The 13,387-nt window shown below is 46.6% G+C and overlaps 1 protein-coding gene across 7 annotated transcripts in view; it reads right to left on the bottom strand.

The window, feature by feature from the left end:
- Nucleotides 1-13,387, bottom strand: part of LOC121293543 (myosin-10) — a 166,581-nt gene that overhangs the window by 140,052 nt on the left and 13,142 nt on the right. For all 7 annotated transcript variants that reach the window (XR_005946549.1, XM_041216561.1, XM_041216564.1 and 4 more), the window contains exon 2: nt 12,217-12,585. Coding sequence is in view for 6 of the 7 variants with exons in the window: in XM_041216561.1 (XP_041072495.1) it covers nt 12,217-12,561 (345 nt within the window). In the remaining variant the exon portion in view is untranslated. The remainder of the gene's footprint in view (nt 1-12,216; nt 12,586-13,387) is intronic.

The following is a 13,387-nucleotide window of genomic DNA, read 5'->3' as shown; positions in this document are numbered from 1 at the left end:
CCCGCTAACTAGCCAGACATCAGTATACGAAAGGAAAAGTGTGCTTACAGTTGCATTTTTTGAAAAGCAGATTTTGCAGATAAGTTTTCCTGTTGTCTAACTGGTGTTGTTTTGTTAACTAAAGCACAGATACAGTTACAACCCTGATCTTTACAAGGAACAATGTTTATGCAGCTAATCAGGAATGCTACTGCAGAGTGCATTGGTCTTCATTAACAGGAATTCAAAAACTAACTTAGCTCATTAATTCAGTTAAAAAAGACAATCTTGTCAATCTTCTTTCCACAGTGGATCAATTCTGTAGAAGTTGCCTAGCTAAAAAGAATTTCACTTATAAAAAAAATACAAAAGCAGCCACCCGAGAGTTAATTCACCCGCCTCATAAAAAGCACAATTGCCAGCTATTGTTGATCTAATGGGCTATCTGGAAAGGAAAGCCTGAAACCGCAAGTTTTTCCAAAAAAGTGAATTTTTCAATTATGTGCTTTATGATTAAGATTTAATTAGTTTTCACATCTTAATTTGACACCCACTTTGCAGGAGACTTCCAAAAGATTTATTTATTTTTTATATACACGTGTTCACGGAATGCACACATCACTAGCTGGGCAGGGTTTAATCACCCATCCCCAACTGTCCCGAGGTGGTGGTGGTGAGCTGCCTTCTTGAACTGCTGCAGTCCATGTGGTGTTGGTACACCCACAGTGCTGTTAGCAGTGAGTTCCGGGATTTTCACCCAGCCATAGAAAAGTCAGGATAGTGCATGATTAGGATGGAAACATGAATGTTAATGTTTTCATTCACCTGCTGTCCTGGTTCTTCTAGGTGTTAGAGGTTACAGGCTTGGAAGGTGTTGTCGAAGGAGCCTTGGTGAGTTGCTGCAGTGCACCTTGTAGATGGTACACCTACAGTGGAGGAAATGAATGTTTAAGATGGTGCAGAGATGCCAAATCAAGCAGGTTGCTTCATCCTGGATGGCATCGAGATTTAAGTTTTGTTGGAGCTGCACTCATCCATCACGCTCCTGACGTGTGCCTAGTAGATGGTGGACAGGCTTTGGGGAGTCAGGAGGAGAGTTACTCGCTGCAGCCTCTGAGTTGGCAAGCACCACCACTGGGCCTTTTGCTACAGCCCATCAAATGCTGACCATTGGAGGTGCAGAAACCTTCCTGCAGTCAGGGATTCATCCCAATCTCTAACTGGGAGAGAAGAATAGGCAATTTTTTTTTAATTATAAATGCTATCTTCCAATCGTGGCACTGGGTATAGCTGCACATGTGCCCCCAGGCCTTAACTTACAGCAAGATTCTCAAATTATTTTAAATTAATTGCACAATATGTTCTTGTATTGCAGGGAAGTCTCAAATCTGCAACAATTAACTTTTGTTGAATACTTCCAAGGGAAACTGCTTAGAAACTGGTGATTAGTAACCAGTCTACAGACAGCATCTCCAATCACCACCAGCTTCTAACACATCCTATCACTTTCTCCTTCTGTACTGATCTAGCTCTCCACTTCCAATACATCTACACTATTGGTCTCAATCACTCCATGTGGAAGCGAGTCCCACACTCTCAGCTTTTTCTTGAATAAGCTTCTTTATTGGATTAGTAAATCATTATCTGGAAGGCCACATTACTTTGAAAAACTCTTGACTAACAACGCACGTTCTTTCCTTAAAATCCCATTAAACAATAATTGACTATGTTGAGTGGGATTGGTGACATGAGCTCACCTTACCTCTCTCAAGATATTAGTTCCGCGAGTTAAATACTAATCCTGCATGAGCAAACTACGGTTTTAGTTACAATTCTTAAATGGTCATATAGGAAGCAATGACAGCACCATTAGCAATTCATCAGTAGGAGCCAGAGAGACGAGGTGCAATTCCTGGCCTGCACTGCAGTTTTCCCAGGCAGCCTACTCAACAAACAAAGCCGACAGCACCAGGCACAAATGGCCCAATACTTGGCATCTTGCATCAATTGTTAAGGATTAGAAAGCAGTGAATGTCCAAGGCACCACACCCACCCAGACAAACATGAAGGATCCGCGTTACAACAGGTTTTTAAATATAAAAGAAAACGAGGAAAGAGGAGGATAGAAAGATTAGACAATAAAGAATATTCAGTAGTAAACAAGCCAGTATTACCAGGCTGATGTCCAGAATGTATTTTCTTTAAAAATGAGTTTAGCGATGTCCTGAAAAATGTTTACAGGAGAGAAAAATACAACAGAACTCCTACTGCAGTCAATAAAGCAACTCAAACAAGGATCACGAAAATTATTTTGTTGTTACCTCAATATTATTCAGAATAAGAATTTACAGCTCTCCCTTTAGTCATGTGGTAATTTGCATGGCAACAGGGGCACTAGCCCTCTGCTAGGTGGTGAGTGAAATGTCAGGCAGGCTTCCTATTCAGGGTACTCATTGTTCTCCAGTTGACTGATCCATGGCAAGAATACAATCTGACATACCCATCCCCCTCCACCCAAATCTAAAACAGTTTACAGGAAAGCATGGTCTAAACACAAATTACCATTTGGGGGAGGTTCAAGACTCCAGCTCCTGCAATTAGGGGAGAATGACAGAATAAAGCTTCCTAAATGGATCCAAGTTCTTCATTTCTAATGTAATAAACTGATCATTTACTGAACTGTTTGTCACTGGTACAGAATTGATCTCCTTTGCAAGGAAAATACATTTCCTTTTTATTTTATTCCAATAATTGTTCCTCATTAGTTTCAGGGATGACTTTTCAGCAAATCAAACTCCTGACTCTCCATGACCTGAATTGGTGAAAATACAGTCATTACTCCCGCTCAATTATTGGGCTACCTCACAGCAAGATGAAGGAAACTAGAAATGTTACAGAGATGGTGACACAATAAGATTCATGTGCATGAATTAGTTGTAGTCCTTACACCAGTGATAATTGGTACAGAATGATTCAACTAGTTCAGCTACTGATGTGCCACCAGTTTAAATATGGCAAAAGGCCAACCTTACTTATACTCAAGTCCTTCATTCAATATTGTCCCATGAGTTTATTTCAAGGCAGAGTGACAAACAGCCTGATTCCCAAATGCCAGAAAACTCAAAGCTAAGTCATTAATTTGCTATTGGTACCACATGGCATACTTCAGAAAACACTTTACAACATTAAAGCGTGGGGGAGGAGGGGGGGGTAAAATGAAGAGGAAAAAGGAAGAGTCAGTCAGGGTTCCTACTCCATTACTACCAAACGATTCATTGCCACCAAACAGGTCACAGAACTAGATAACTAAACAAGTAACAGAGATTTATAGTTATTTAAAAGCTTAATTATTGTTTGATCTTGAAATAGAGAAACATCAGTTAACCACTAACTCTGAACCTGGAACAAAAGACTTCCAACCAACATTTTATACCAGCTTGCTGTTAATTTTTTTTTAAAGGAGAAACACACTGGTGGCTTCAGGATAAACAAAAAGTAACAAAATCAAATTAAACTTTCGTCAAGAATGAACAAGAAGAATTAACCAGTATTTTATATAGTACCTTTCACAGCTAGAGGATGTTCATGAGCATTTTATAATCATTGCATTACTTTTGAAGTGCAGGCAATATTATTTTGAGAAGCATTGATTTGTGAGCTTCTTAAATTGCTTTTGGGATACCATATAAGCATGTAATCTGGAAACTAAAGGTGACATTAAGGGAGATTGTCGTTTTCCTAAATGGAGATACTAAAACGCTGAGACCTCCAGCTTCCACCCGCAGTTTTAATCAGTGCAAGTGGTGAAAAAGATCAAATTCCAAGTACAGATTTCATTGCAAACAATTCTAGTTCCTGTGATCGATATGAATTGTGGTAGCAGGCCCCACCCCCACACCCCCAGGGTGGATTAACCACCATTGGGAGCTTTATTTTAACTTTATTCGTTCATGGGTTGTGGATGTGACTGGCGACGCCAGCATTCATTGCCCATCACCAGGTGGTGGTGAGCTGCCTTCTTGAAATCGCTGCGGTCCATGTGGTGTAGGTACACCCACAGTGCTGTTAGGGAGGGAGTTTCAGGATTTTGACCCAGCGACAGTGGAGGTTCAGCAGGCGGTTCCTTCAAATAGTTTCAATAATTGGGCTTATATACAGGCCTTCAAGTAATTTCAAAACTGGTTATTCGCAGGTGGTGGATTGACACCAACTTGAAAGCGTTTTAAGTTTAGTGATAAATTTGACATAATTAGTTGAAAATGGGTTTATCAAGTTACCACACAAATTGAGGAATAAACAAACCAAAGATTTCTTTTCACATTTTAAAAGGCTGCCTAACTGCGCTCATTCACGTTGGATGTGTAAATGAATAAGCGGGGAAAGAATTCATAATGGTCACAATCTGCAGCAGAAATCACTAATGAGACACAAAACTGAAAACATCCCCCACCTACTTACAGAGTGAGACTGAAACTCCTTACTCGCTGGATTTGTGTCTTTATGCTCAATGCCAGTGCTGGATAGTGGAACCGCTTTGCCAATTTTCTCAGCTAGTGTCACTTCAGGTCAAAATGTTCCCTGCCCCAACCATGCTTACCCCAGCATCAGAACACCAAGGCTATGACACGTCCCTTGTGACCTCCCTTCTTCTCCCATCCCCAATCTTTTTTTGCTCGAGTGAGGTTGGGAAATTTGCTTGTGTCCAAATTATGGCCAATTTATCATCAGTTAGGGATGCCACAATTCAGGTGAAACCCTACACCCAGAGGACCTTTACTCCACTAGCTTGGACTAAACTCAAACCTAGATATCAGAGGCAGGAAGATAATTCTGACAACACTAAGGCCGGAATTTTCTGCTCCTGTTGGTATATCGGACATCACGGTGGGCGTGAGGGGACAATATGGCGAGAAGGCCAACAGAAGAACAAATCGGTTTGTGAAACCAGTTTGCGATCGCCTGCTCCACCCGTCAATGTTGAGCTGCACTTCCTGTCATCCAACGTTGGGAACTTAAGTTTTAATGCATTTGCATCTAGTCATTGTGACTGCACTCGGGAATCCTCCCCCCCTCCCCCACCACATCAAATTTACCGCCCCACATCAGTGTGACCTCAGGACGGTGTGATTTACGATCACCATGCGCCTGAGGAGCTGCGAGGTGAGCGCAAACAACCTCGCGCAGCTATTGCAAGGACCGACCGTAGGACATCAGGAAGGGGCACCGCACACTCTGTGCAGGAAAATCGGGCAAGTCGCTTTCTCACAGCTGGGCTTTCAGTGTAGCGCTGGGGCAAGGGCTCCAGTGGGGTGTAGGGTGGGGTGGGGTGCAAGGCAGCACGGACTGACGGAGGTACGCAAGCACAAGCCCAGGGGTGGAGGTAGCGGCCACACGCTTGGAAAAATCTCGTCAAAAAAAAGTGAGCATTCTTCCGCAGCCTGGATCGTTCAGCTGCAGCTCCATCGACGTTCTTGGAGTTGGGCCTCTGAATTTTTTTAAGCAACAAAAGCGCTACCAAATGCTCTAGAACTTTTCACCCCTCGGGCACAGACTAAATTAATGTGTGTCTTAGGGGGCAGCAGAACAATTGTCCAACTGGGCAAGTTGTACAATCCCCTTGTGAAAGGCAACCATGGCGCAGTCACTGGTGGAGATGCTCAAAGCCCTTTGCAATGTCTTTAAGGTTCGGACCAGTATCCATTGTGGTTCAAGCGAACAGCAGTGCAGGTTAGGAGACTCGCCTGCACTGAGAGCGCAGCATGCATTCCAACGGACAATGCTGCCGCCAATCCGTCAAGTGGAGTGAGAAGGAGGTGGGAGGGGGTTCACACTGCACTCTGACCATCCAAGTGGCCAGCAAGAGGTCATCCTTAGGACACATGCATCTCTGATCCTGAGAACATCAGGATCATGGAGCCTGGTGATTTAGTGGGATCTCTCATGGCTTACAGGGAGCAAAGAAGGGAGCAAAGGCATCTGGCTTGCCAGCAGGAGGAGCACCACCCTCAAGATGGTTTGGCAGGACCTCCTACTCAGGCAGATAGATCCACAGTCATCCATAGGCACCTCGCTAGACCCAGGCTCTATAGATGGCACTGGTGTTTCCTGCAGATGACAGGACCAGTGTTGCTGAAGTCTGCACATGTCACCTGCTGCAGGATTTGGCACCATGGGCACATGGAGGGTATCCACTGCCAGTGGGTATGAAAATGACCAAGGCACTCAATTTTTACACTAGTGGCTCCTTCCAGGGCCCCATGGGTGACCTGTGCAGGATCTTGCAAGCCTCCACTCACACGCATCCAGGTCACAGACGTAATCTTCGCAAAGGCACAGAACTGTGTGTATTTCACCCGGGATCAGGAAAGCCAGGAAGCAATAAGCTGGGATTTGCACAGATCTCTGGTTTCTACAGGTGCAGGGTGCCATCAACTACACTTAGGTCTCTGTGGCAACAACCACAAGGGTTTCCACTTGCTGAATGTCCAGCTGGTCTGCAACCACCACAAACACACCTTGCAGGTCTGTGCATGATTCCCAGACAGCATCCACCACTCCTACATCCTCAGGTCTCACATCCCTGACATCTTCCAGGATCCAGAGAGGCTGCAGGGCTGGCTCCTCAGGGAGGAGGGCTATCCACAGAGGATGTGGCTGATGATGCCTGTGCAGCGGCCTCAGACTGCAGAGTGAGGGTACGAGGCTCATTCTGCCACCCAGACTAGGGTGGGGAAAACAATAGGTATTGTGAAAATGAGGTTCCAGTGCCTCGACAGGTCTGGTGGAGCACAACACAGTCCCCAGAGGGTGTCGCGCATCATTGTCACTTGCTGAGTGCTACAAAACCTGGTGCTGCATCAGGAAGGGGGCCTGGCTGAGGAGATAGAAGAACTTCATCCTCCTCACTGGAGGAGACATTGAAGGGGATGGGGGCGATGAGGTCCTTGAAGGTAAGGATGCCAGCAATGAGGCCATCACACTGGCCAGACAAGGCAGGCACGCTCGGGGGGCCCTCATAGCCGCAAGGTTCATGGAGGATGACAACAAGATGCATCTCATTTTGCATCTGTGATGTTTGACTCACGCGGCTGATGGCAGCACATATTCTCAGTGCTCAGGCTCACATTGAGATGCAGCGGAGACTGTAAGAGTCACTAGATTCCAGGAGGATGACCAGCAGATGCAGTGAGGACACTCCACAGATCTTCACATAGCCTCTCAATGTCTGACTGCTGTATAGCCAAGGGCAGCTCGCTTGCACTCTGATCAGGGTCATACCATGGAGACACAGCCGTGAAACTTTAAACGTACCTGACCCTTCAGCAGCATTCACCACCACCAAACACAGATGGAGATGGGGGACAGCCCCACCTTAAAAGGTGGCGAGACCACGGAGAATGAGAGAACTCGACGCCTGCCAACGACATTCTGGCAGCAATGACCAGCACTGTCGAAGTGCAGGCATCATTGATGTGTCCAGTGAACGTGAAGCCAGACCAGCACTTTGCTCTGAAGGTTACACACCATCTCAGCCCAGGGTCTCTTCCCTGTGCACTTACCTTTATCATGCACAGTAACCAAGGTTTCACATCTGGATGCCATGAACACTGATCATAAGGAGCCACAGGCAGGGAGACATTCTTGGGAGCTTATTAACAATAGTGAACATTATGTACAAGTGATTAACACCCATGCTCAGGCTGCGCAACTACAGCGTCTTAACATTCCTAACATTGCTGCTTCACCTTGGTGCTCCCCCACCATCCACAATGGAGATGGAGGCAACTTGCTGACTGCTACACCCTGTCTGTGATGACCTTGATGGACATCCTTTGGAGGGCTGAGACCTGGAGGACCCCAGCTACTTTGGGTATCATGATTTGAGCCAGGTACACCCTCCTCAGCCTGTGGAGTTGGAGACGATGGAGACGAGGGGATTTGGATTGGCTGGACATTCCCAAAAAGTCTGGGTCTAGGCCCCCGGGTGTCGAGCTCCTAATCCTCCTCCCTATGGGTGCCCAGGGGCCCCTGGCTGACTCCTTGAGAAGGGGAAGCTGGAATGAGATTGAGTTGCCCTGTACTCCTTTCAGGTTGACACTGTTGGGAGGTCAACTATGGCATCAGTAATGGAGTTCAGCTAGCACAGCAGTGCAGGACCGGTGTCTTGGGCCAAGGTCTCCAATGGCGGCCACCATCCTGCCAGGGTTGACCTTGATGCCCCAGCATTGCCAGCGCTATCACCTCAGACTGAAGGCAGATGGACTCCTCCATCGTGTCTTGTAATGAGTGCACTAGGCACCCCTTCCTGATGTTCCTGTGATTGTCTTTGCAGCTCCAACAACTGATCGAGGACCGAGTCCAGAGGCTCATCTGACTCGGACCCTGCAGATTCCTGGCCTCCAGCAGTCCTCAGTGCTGGAGATCTGAGATGTCCCTGCCTCCACCTCCTGTGGAACAGATCGTGCGCTGTGCTCAGAAAGTGAACCCGAGCCTGTTGTAAATCTAGGTCCCACCAAGTTGGGTGGAGGGTGTGGGCGAGTGCCATGATGGTACTGCCCTTAGGGTCCTCCTGGTGCTGGGGTCCCAGTCAAGGTTGCCTGAGAGCGACACAGCAAAGAGAGGAGGGAGAGATGGTTAGCGCTTGGCAGCTGCATTATACACAGAACAGTGGACTCAGTAGCATTGAGAGGGAGATGACGTGGTGCAGGATCTTCATGTGAATGCTTGCTCCCAGGCTCACTGTCACTGCAGGAACAGTCCAGGTCCTCTCCAGCCAGCACCAATATGCAACTCTCACAGGTGGGGTGGGGTTGGGGGGGTGGGGGGGACTGTCTCTGAATGAATTAATAATTAATTAATTATGCCCTTGGCCATACAGTAGTCAGTATTCCTGTCTCTTGAGCTGGCAATGAGAGAGATGCCAGTGAATGCATGGTGGGCTTGAGTGGGTGAACTGAGGTTGATGAAATGGTTGACTTACCCTGAGATCATTCATCCTTTTTCTACACCGAATGGCTGACCCCTTCTGTGCTACATTGGTACTGACCACCTCTGCCATACCTCCCAAGCCGGAATGGTGAGACCAATGGGCCTCCTGCTGCCAGAGTGGATGCACAGGACATTGTGCCGGGCCTCCACAGCATCCAAAAGGCTTTTTGGTGCCATGTCTTCACTGTAGGTCCAGTGGAGCGATGGCCGCCAATGCGTCTGGAAGGGTGGCAGGGCTGTCAGGCTCGGTGCTTACGGAGCGCACGGTAAGTCTACCCTCCATTTCAGCCCTACCGACACGCCTGAGTTTACAGCGGGAAGCCTGCGTGTAGGCCCCGGCAGGGGGAATGGACAGGCGAGCCCTTGACGCACCCCCACCACACCCCCATTCTGGGATGCCAATGGGGTTGGCAGTCTTGATTCATTCACCCCCTCAGCCCCAACCTCCCAGCACCTGCCCCACTCCTTCAACTTTGAAGCTGGATGACTGAGTGCCAACAGGCTGCTCGACTGTGGGGGCATCATAGTTTCCCATTACCCAACTACCCCCCCCTCCCAATTCTGCAGCCTCATTTGCAGGTGACCGAGAGCCCTGTGGGTGACTCCAGCATTTGAATCCCCCCTCCTTACGCCTGAAATTGGATAGTAACTGCCCACTAGCTATTTGACTGTGAGGGCATCACTGCTTTCCCATTATTTAAGCCCTGCTTTCCCATTATTTAACCCCCCCATCCTGCAGCCTCACCAGCAGAAGTCGGACCCCTGTAGGTAACTCCAGGACCAGAATTCCCCCTCCTTACATCCGAGATTGGATAGCAATGGTGCATTGGATGTTTGACTGTGGGGGCATCGCAGCTACCCCCTGCAACCTCCCCCGACCCCCCCCCCCCCCCACCAACACCCACCCCACCCCCCCATCAAGGTAGCAATTAGGTGCCGGATTGCTGTAGTTGACTGCAAAACCAGGACACCCTTCTTACAGCTGAAACTGGATAGTGAGTGCACCCCAGATGTTCGGCTGTGGGTACGACCGCCCAACTGCACCATCCTCTTCTCGCTTGCCTGGCAGGATCACCGGTAGGAGCTGGAGCCTTGCAGGTGACTCCAGGACCAGAACCTTACAGCTGAAACCAGACAGTGATAGTGTTTGACTCGTGGGTGTTTGTGCAGCTCCATCACCCTCCCCTCACTCTTCTGGTAGGGGTTGGCAGGTAGTAACCAGGAGCTGAGACCCTGTTTGGCTTTATTTTGCCATCCTTAGTCCTGCAGCCACAGGGCTATAATCCCCAGGTGTTTTGTTTTGAATCAGTTCACCCCATTCATCTGAAGCAGATGAATTCAAACCTCCTGCTCCAGAGACTCGAGCCCACTCTCCGCGCTAACAACTCAGCACGCTGTTGTAATGTCAATGCCTCGTTTGAAGTTGTCTCCACCACCCTGTCAGGCAGCGCATTCTGGAGCCTAACCACTCGCTGCGCACTATCACTTTCTCAATCACCGTAAATCAGTAAGTCTGGTTCTTGACCTTCCTGCCAATGGGAGCAGTTTCTCTCTACCCACACCCCCTACTCTGTCTGGACCCCTGTGACAGAACACGGGAAGCAGGGGTAGGAGTAGGCCATTCGGCCCATCAAGCCTGCTCCCCCCATTCAACCAGATCATGGCTGCTCATCTACCTCTTACGCCATTTTGCCACTGTACCTATCTCCTTTGATGTCATTGGTCTCTAGAAATCTATCGATTTCTGTCTTGAACATGTTCCATGATTCAGCTTCCACCACCCTCTGGGGTAAAGAATTCCCAAGCTTCACCACCCTCTGAGTGAAGAAATTCCTCCTCATCCTGGCCTTAAATGCCCTACCCCTTACCCTGAGATTATGCCCCCTGGTTTCAGACTTATCAGTCAGAGGAAGCATCTTATCCATGTTCGCAACATCACGACCTGTAAGAAAGCTTCATTTTTTAAAAAAAAACTCAAGGGGCCACATTACAGGAAGGACGTAATAGCTCTGGAGAGAGTGCAGAGGAAGTTTACAAGAATGTTGCCAGGGTTAGGAAAGTGTAGCTACGAGGAGAGATTGGATAGGTTGGGGTTATTTTCCTTAGAACAAAGAAGGCTGAGAGATGAATTGATTGAGGGGAATAGATAGAGTGGACAGGACAAAATTGTTTCCCTTGATGGAGAATTCCAGAACCAGGGGACATAGATTCAAAATAAGTGGCAGAAGGTGGAGGGGGGTGCATGAGGAAGAACTTTGTTACGCAGTGTTGTGGGTGTCTGGAATTCGCTGCCCAAGTTGGTGGTAGAGGCAGAAATTCTAAACTCTTTTAAAAAGTACCTGGATCTGCACCTTAAGTGCTGTAAGCTGCAGGGCTATGGGCCGGGTGCAGGAAGGTGGGATTAGAAAGGGAACCTGGGTGTCCTCGGGCTGGCATGGACAAAATGGGCCTCCTTCTGTGCTGTAACTTTTTTTTCTATGGTTCTATGGAGCAGTCCTGGGCTGCAGGCATTGAGAACTGTGCACGTGACTGTAGTTTAAATATAGCGCCTGGTGTGAGGAAGCAGCAAGGTAATGGTGTGGCGGGCAAACCAGAGGCCAGCGATCCAGTGTGTTTCCTGGGGCTGCATAACTTGGAGGCAGGAAGGCACGAAAAGCCACCATTGCAGCCGGTAGGTAAACCATGGTTTCTCATATTCAGTGCAATTCTGGGACAATTCTACCCCAAGTCTCTGTACTAGAGACATGTTTTAGCAGAGCTAGTAACCACTAGATGAATCAGCTTTTCCAGCAGCAATCAAGACAGGGAAGTTTGGTAAAGCTGATTTCAAGAATGCAAAATTAGAGAACAAATAAGTGTGTATTGAATAAAATATCCAGCTTCAAGTTAAATAATGCCCAAGAATGCAAAATTCAGCTCATCCATCTAGTTAATAAAGTTTTTTTTTAAAGTATCCTCATATTCTGATGAATCAAATAATATTATTAAATACATATCACATTTACACTTCTACTTGAGTGGGGATTGACAATATTCCAAATAATTACTATTGGACTTTGGAGGGAAAAATACAACACAGGCTTCTCTAATTTAAATACTGCCCATCTGCTTATCACAACTTCCCTCAAAGGAAATAGGAAGATCACAGATTTCCATGCAACCTGCTCCATATAGGCAAGCCTACAGTCAGAGTGCAAAAACAGCTTTACACTTTAATTTGTGCAAACACTTTAAGCATTTGAAACTTACATAAATCAAACCAGAGTAGTATCTATCCTTCAAATTGTGCAAGACTGAAGCCTCATTCAAGCATGTTAACTCAGCCATGTCTTCCACCTTAGAGAACTTGGGTGGATTCATCTTCTGAATGTCATCCTTGTTGACTAGAGCCTTCTTGCCGTTCTCCATCAGCTCCACCACCACCTCATCGCCTCGCTCCTCTCGGATGCTAGCAGCCTCAAAGCCATGGCGATCTGATGGCACCCAAACCAGTTTCTTAGCTGTCCAGTCAGCCTGAGTAGCAGGGTTGTAAACCAGAGCCCTGTCCACAAAGAGATACCTCTCTGGATCTTCCTGGACGCTCCGCTGAGCCATCAGAAATCAAGTGGCCAACTTTCCCTGCAGTAAATAGAAGACACATTAAAGTTAGCACCCATGAATTCTGCAGTAATTTTAATTTTTAATAGTCCTAAAGCCTGAGGGATGATTAATATACAAAGACAAGGACCACAACGGCCTTGATTTCATGGTGGAACAAATTCATCTGATATGTCTGTACAACTATTTACTTTGGATCAGAATGAAAAATAGGGGGGAAATGTTAACTTTGTGCACCAAACTATTAGGCTTAAGGATATCGCAAATTAAAGAAAATACTGACAATTTAATAAATTCTCTTCTATATACTGTACTCACACTACTGCACACATACTTTACATTAGTATTTGCAGGAAAAGGGAATGAAAGGTTGCATGAACAGAAAATGGAAAAAGCCAAAATCTGTTTTCACATAAAAACAGAGAGAAGTACCCTATAATCACTGAACTTGGGATTTTGGTCTTAAAAATAAGGAAGCAACAAACGTCCAATACAAAGGCAAGGAGCTGGCATAAATAAAGCAAAAATGTTGCATGTCAGTTCCTTTGAATTATGGTTCGGTTACACATGCTAGGTCAAAATTAGAAGAATCAATGGTAGTTCCGAGTTCTTAAATTTATCACATGTCATAGGCTCAGTTTTTAAAATCAAGAAGAATGTATCCTTCAATTACTTATTACAGCTATATTACTACCCTATAAAACCTCCAGCAAGAGCCATTGCATTCAGGACAGGAGGAGCCAGTACATCCAATTAATGTCAAATATTTTCAGGTGACTAATACCTTTTGAAATGTCATAGGACAGCATTTTCCATTGGGAAA

This window comes from Carcharodon carcharias, chromosome 22 (genome assembly GCF_017639515.1).
Source record: "Carcharodon carcharias isolate sCarCar2 chromosome 22, sCarCar2.pri, whole genome shotgun sequence".
Lineage (NCBI taxonomy): Eukaryota > Metazoa > Chordata > Chondrichthyes > Lamniformes > Lamnidae > Carcharodon > Carcharodon carcharias.
This window is presented reverse-complemented; position numbering and strand designations above follow the sequence as displayed.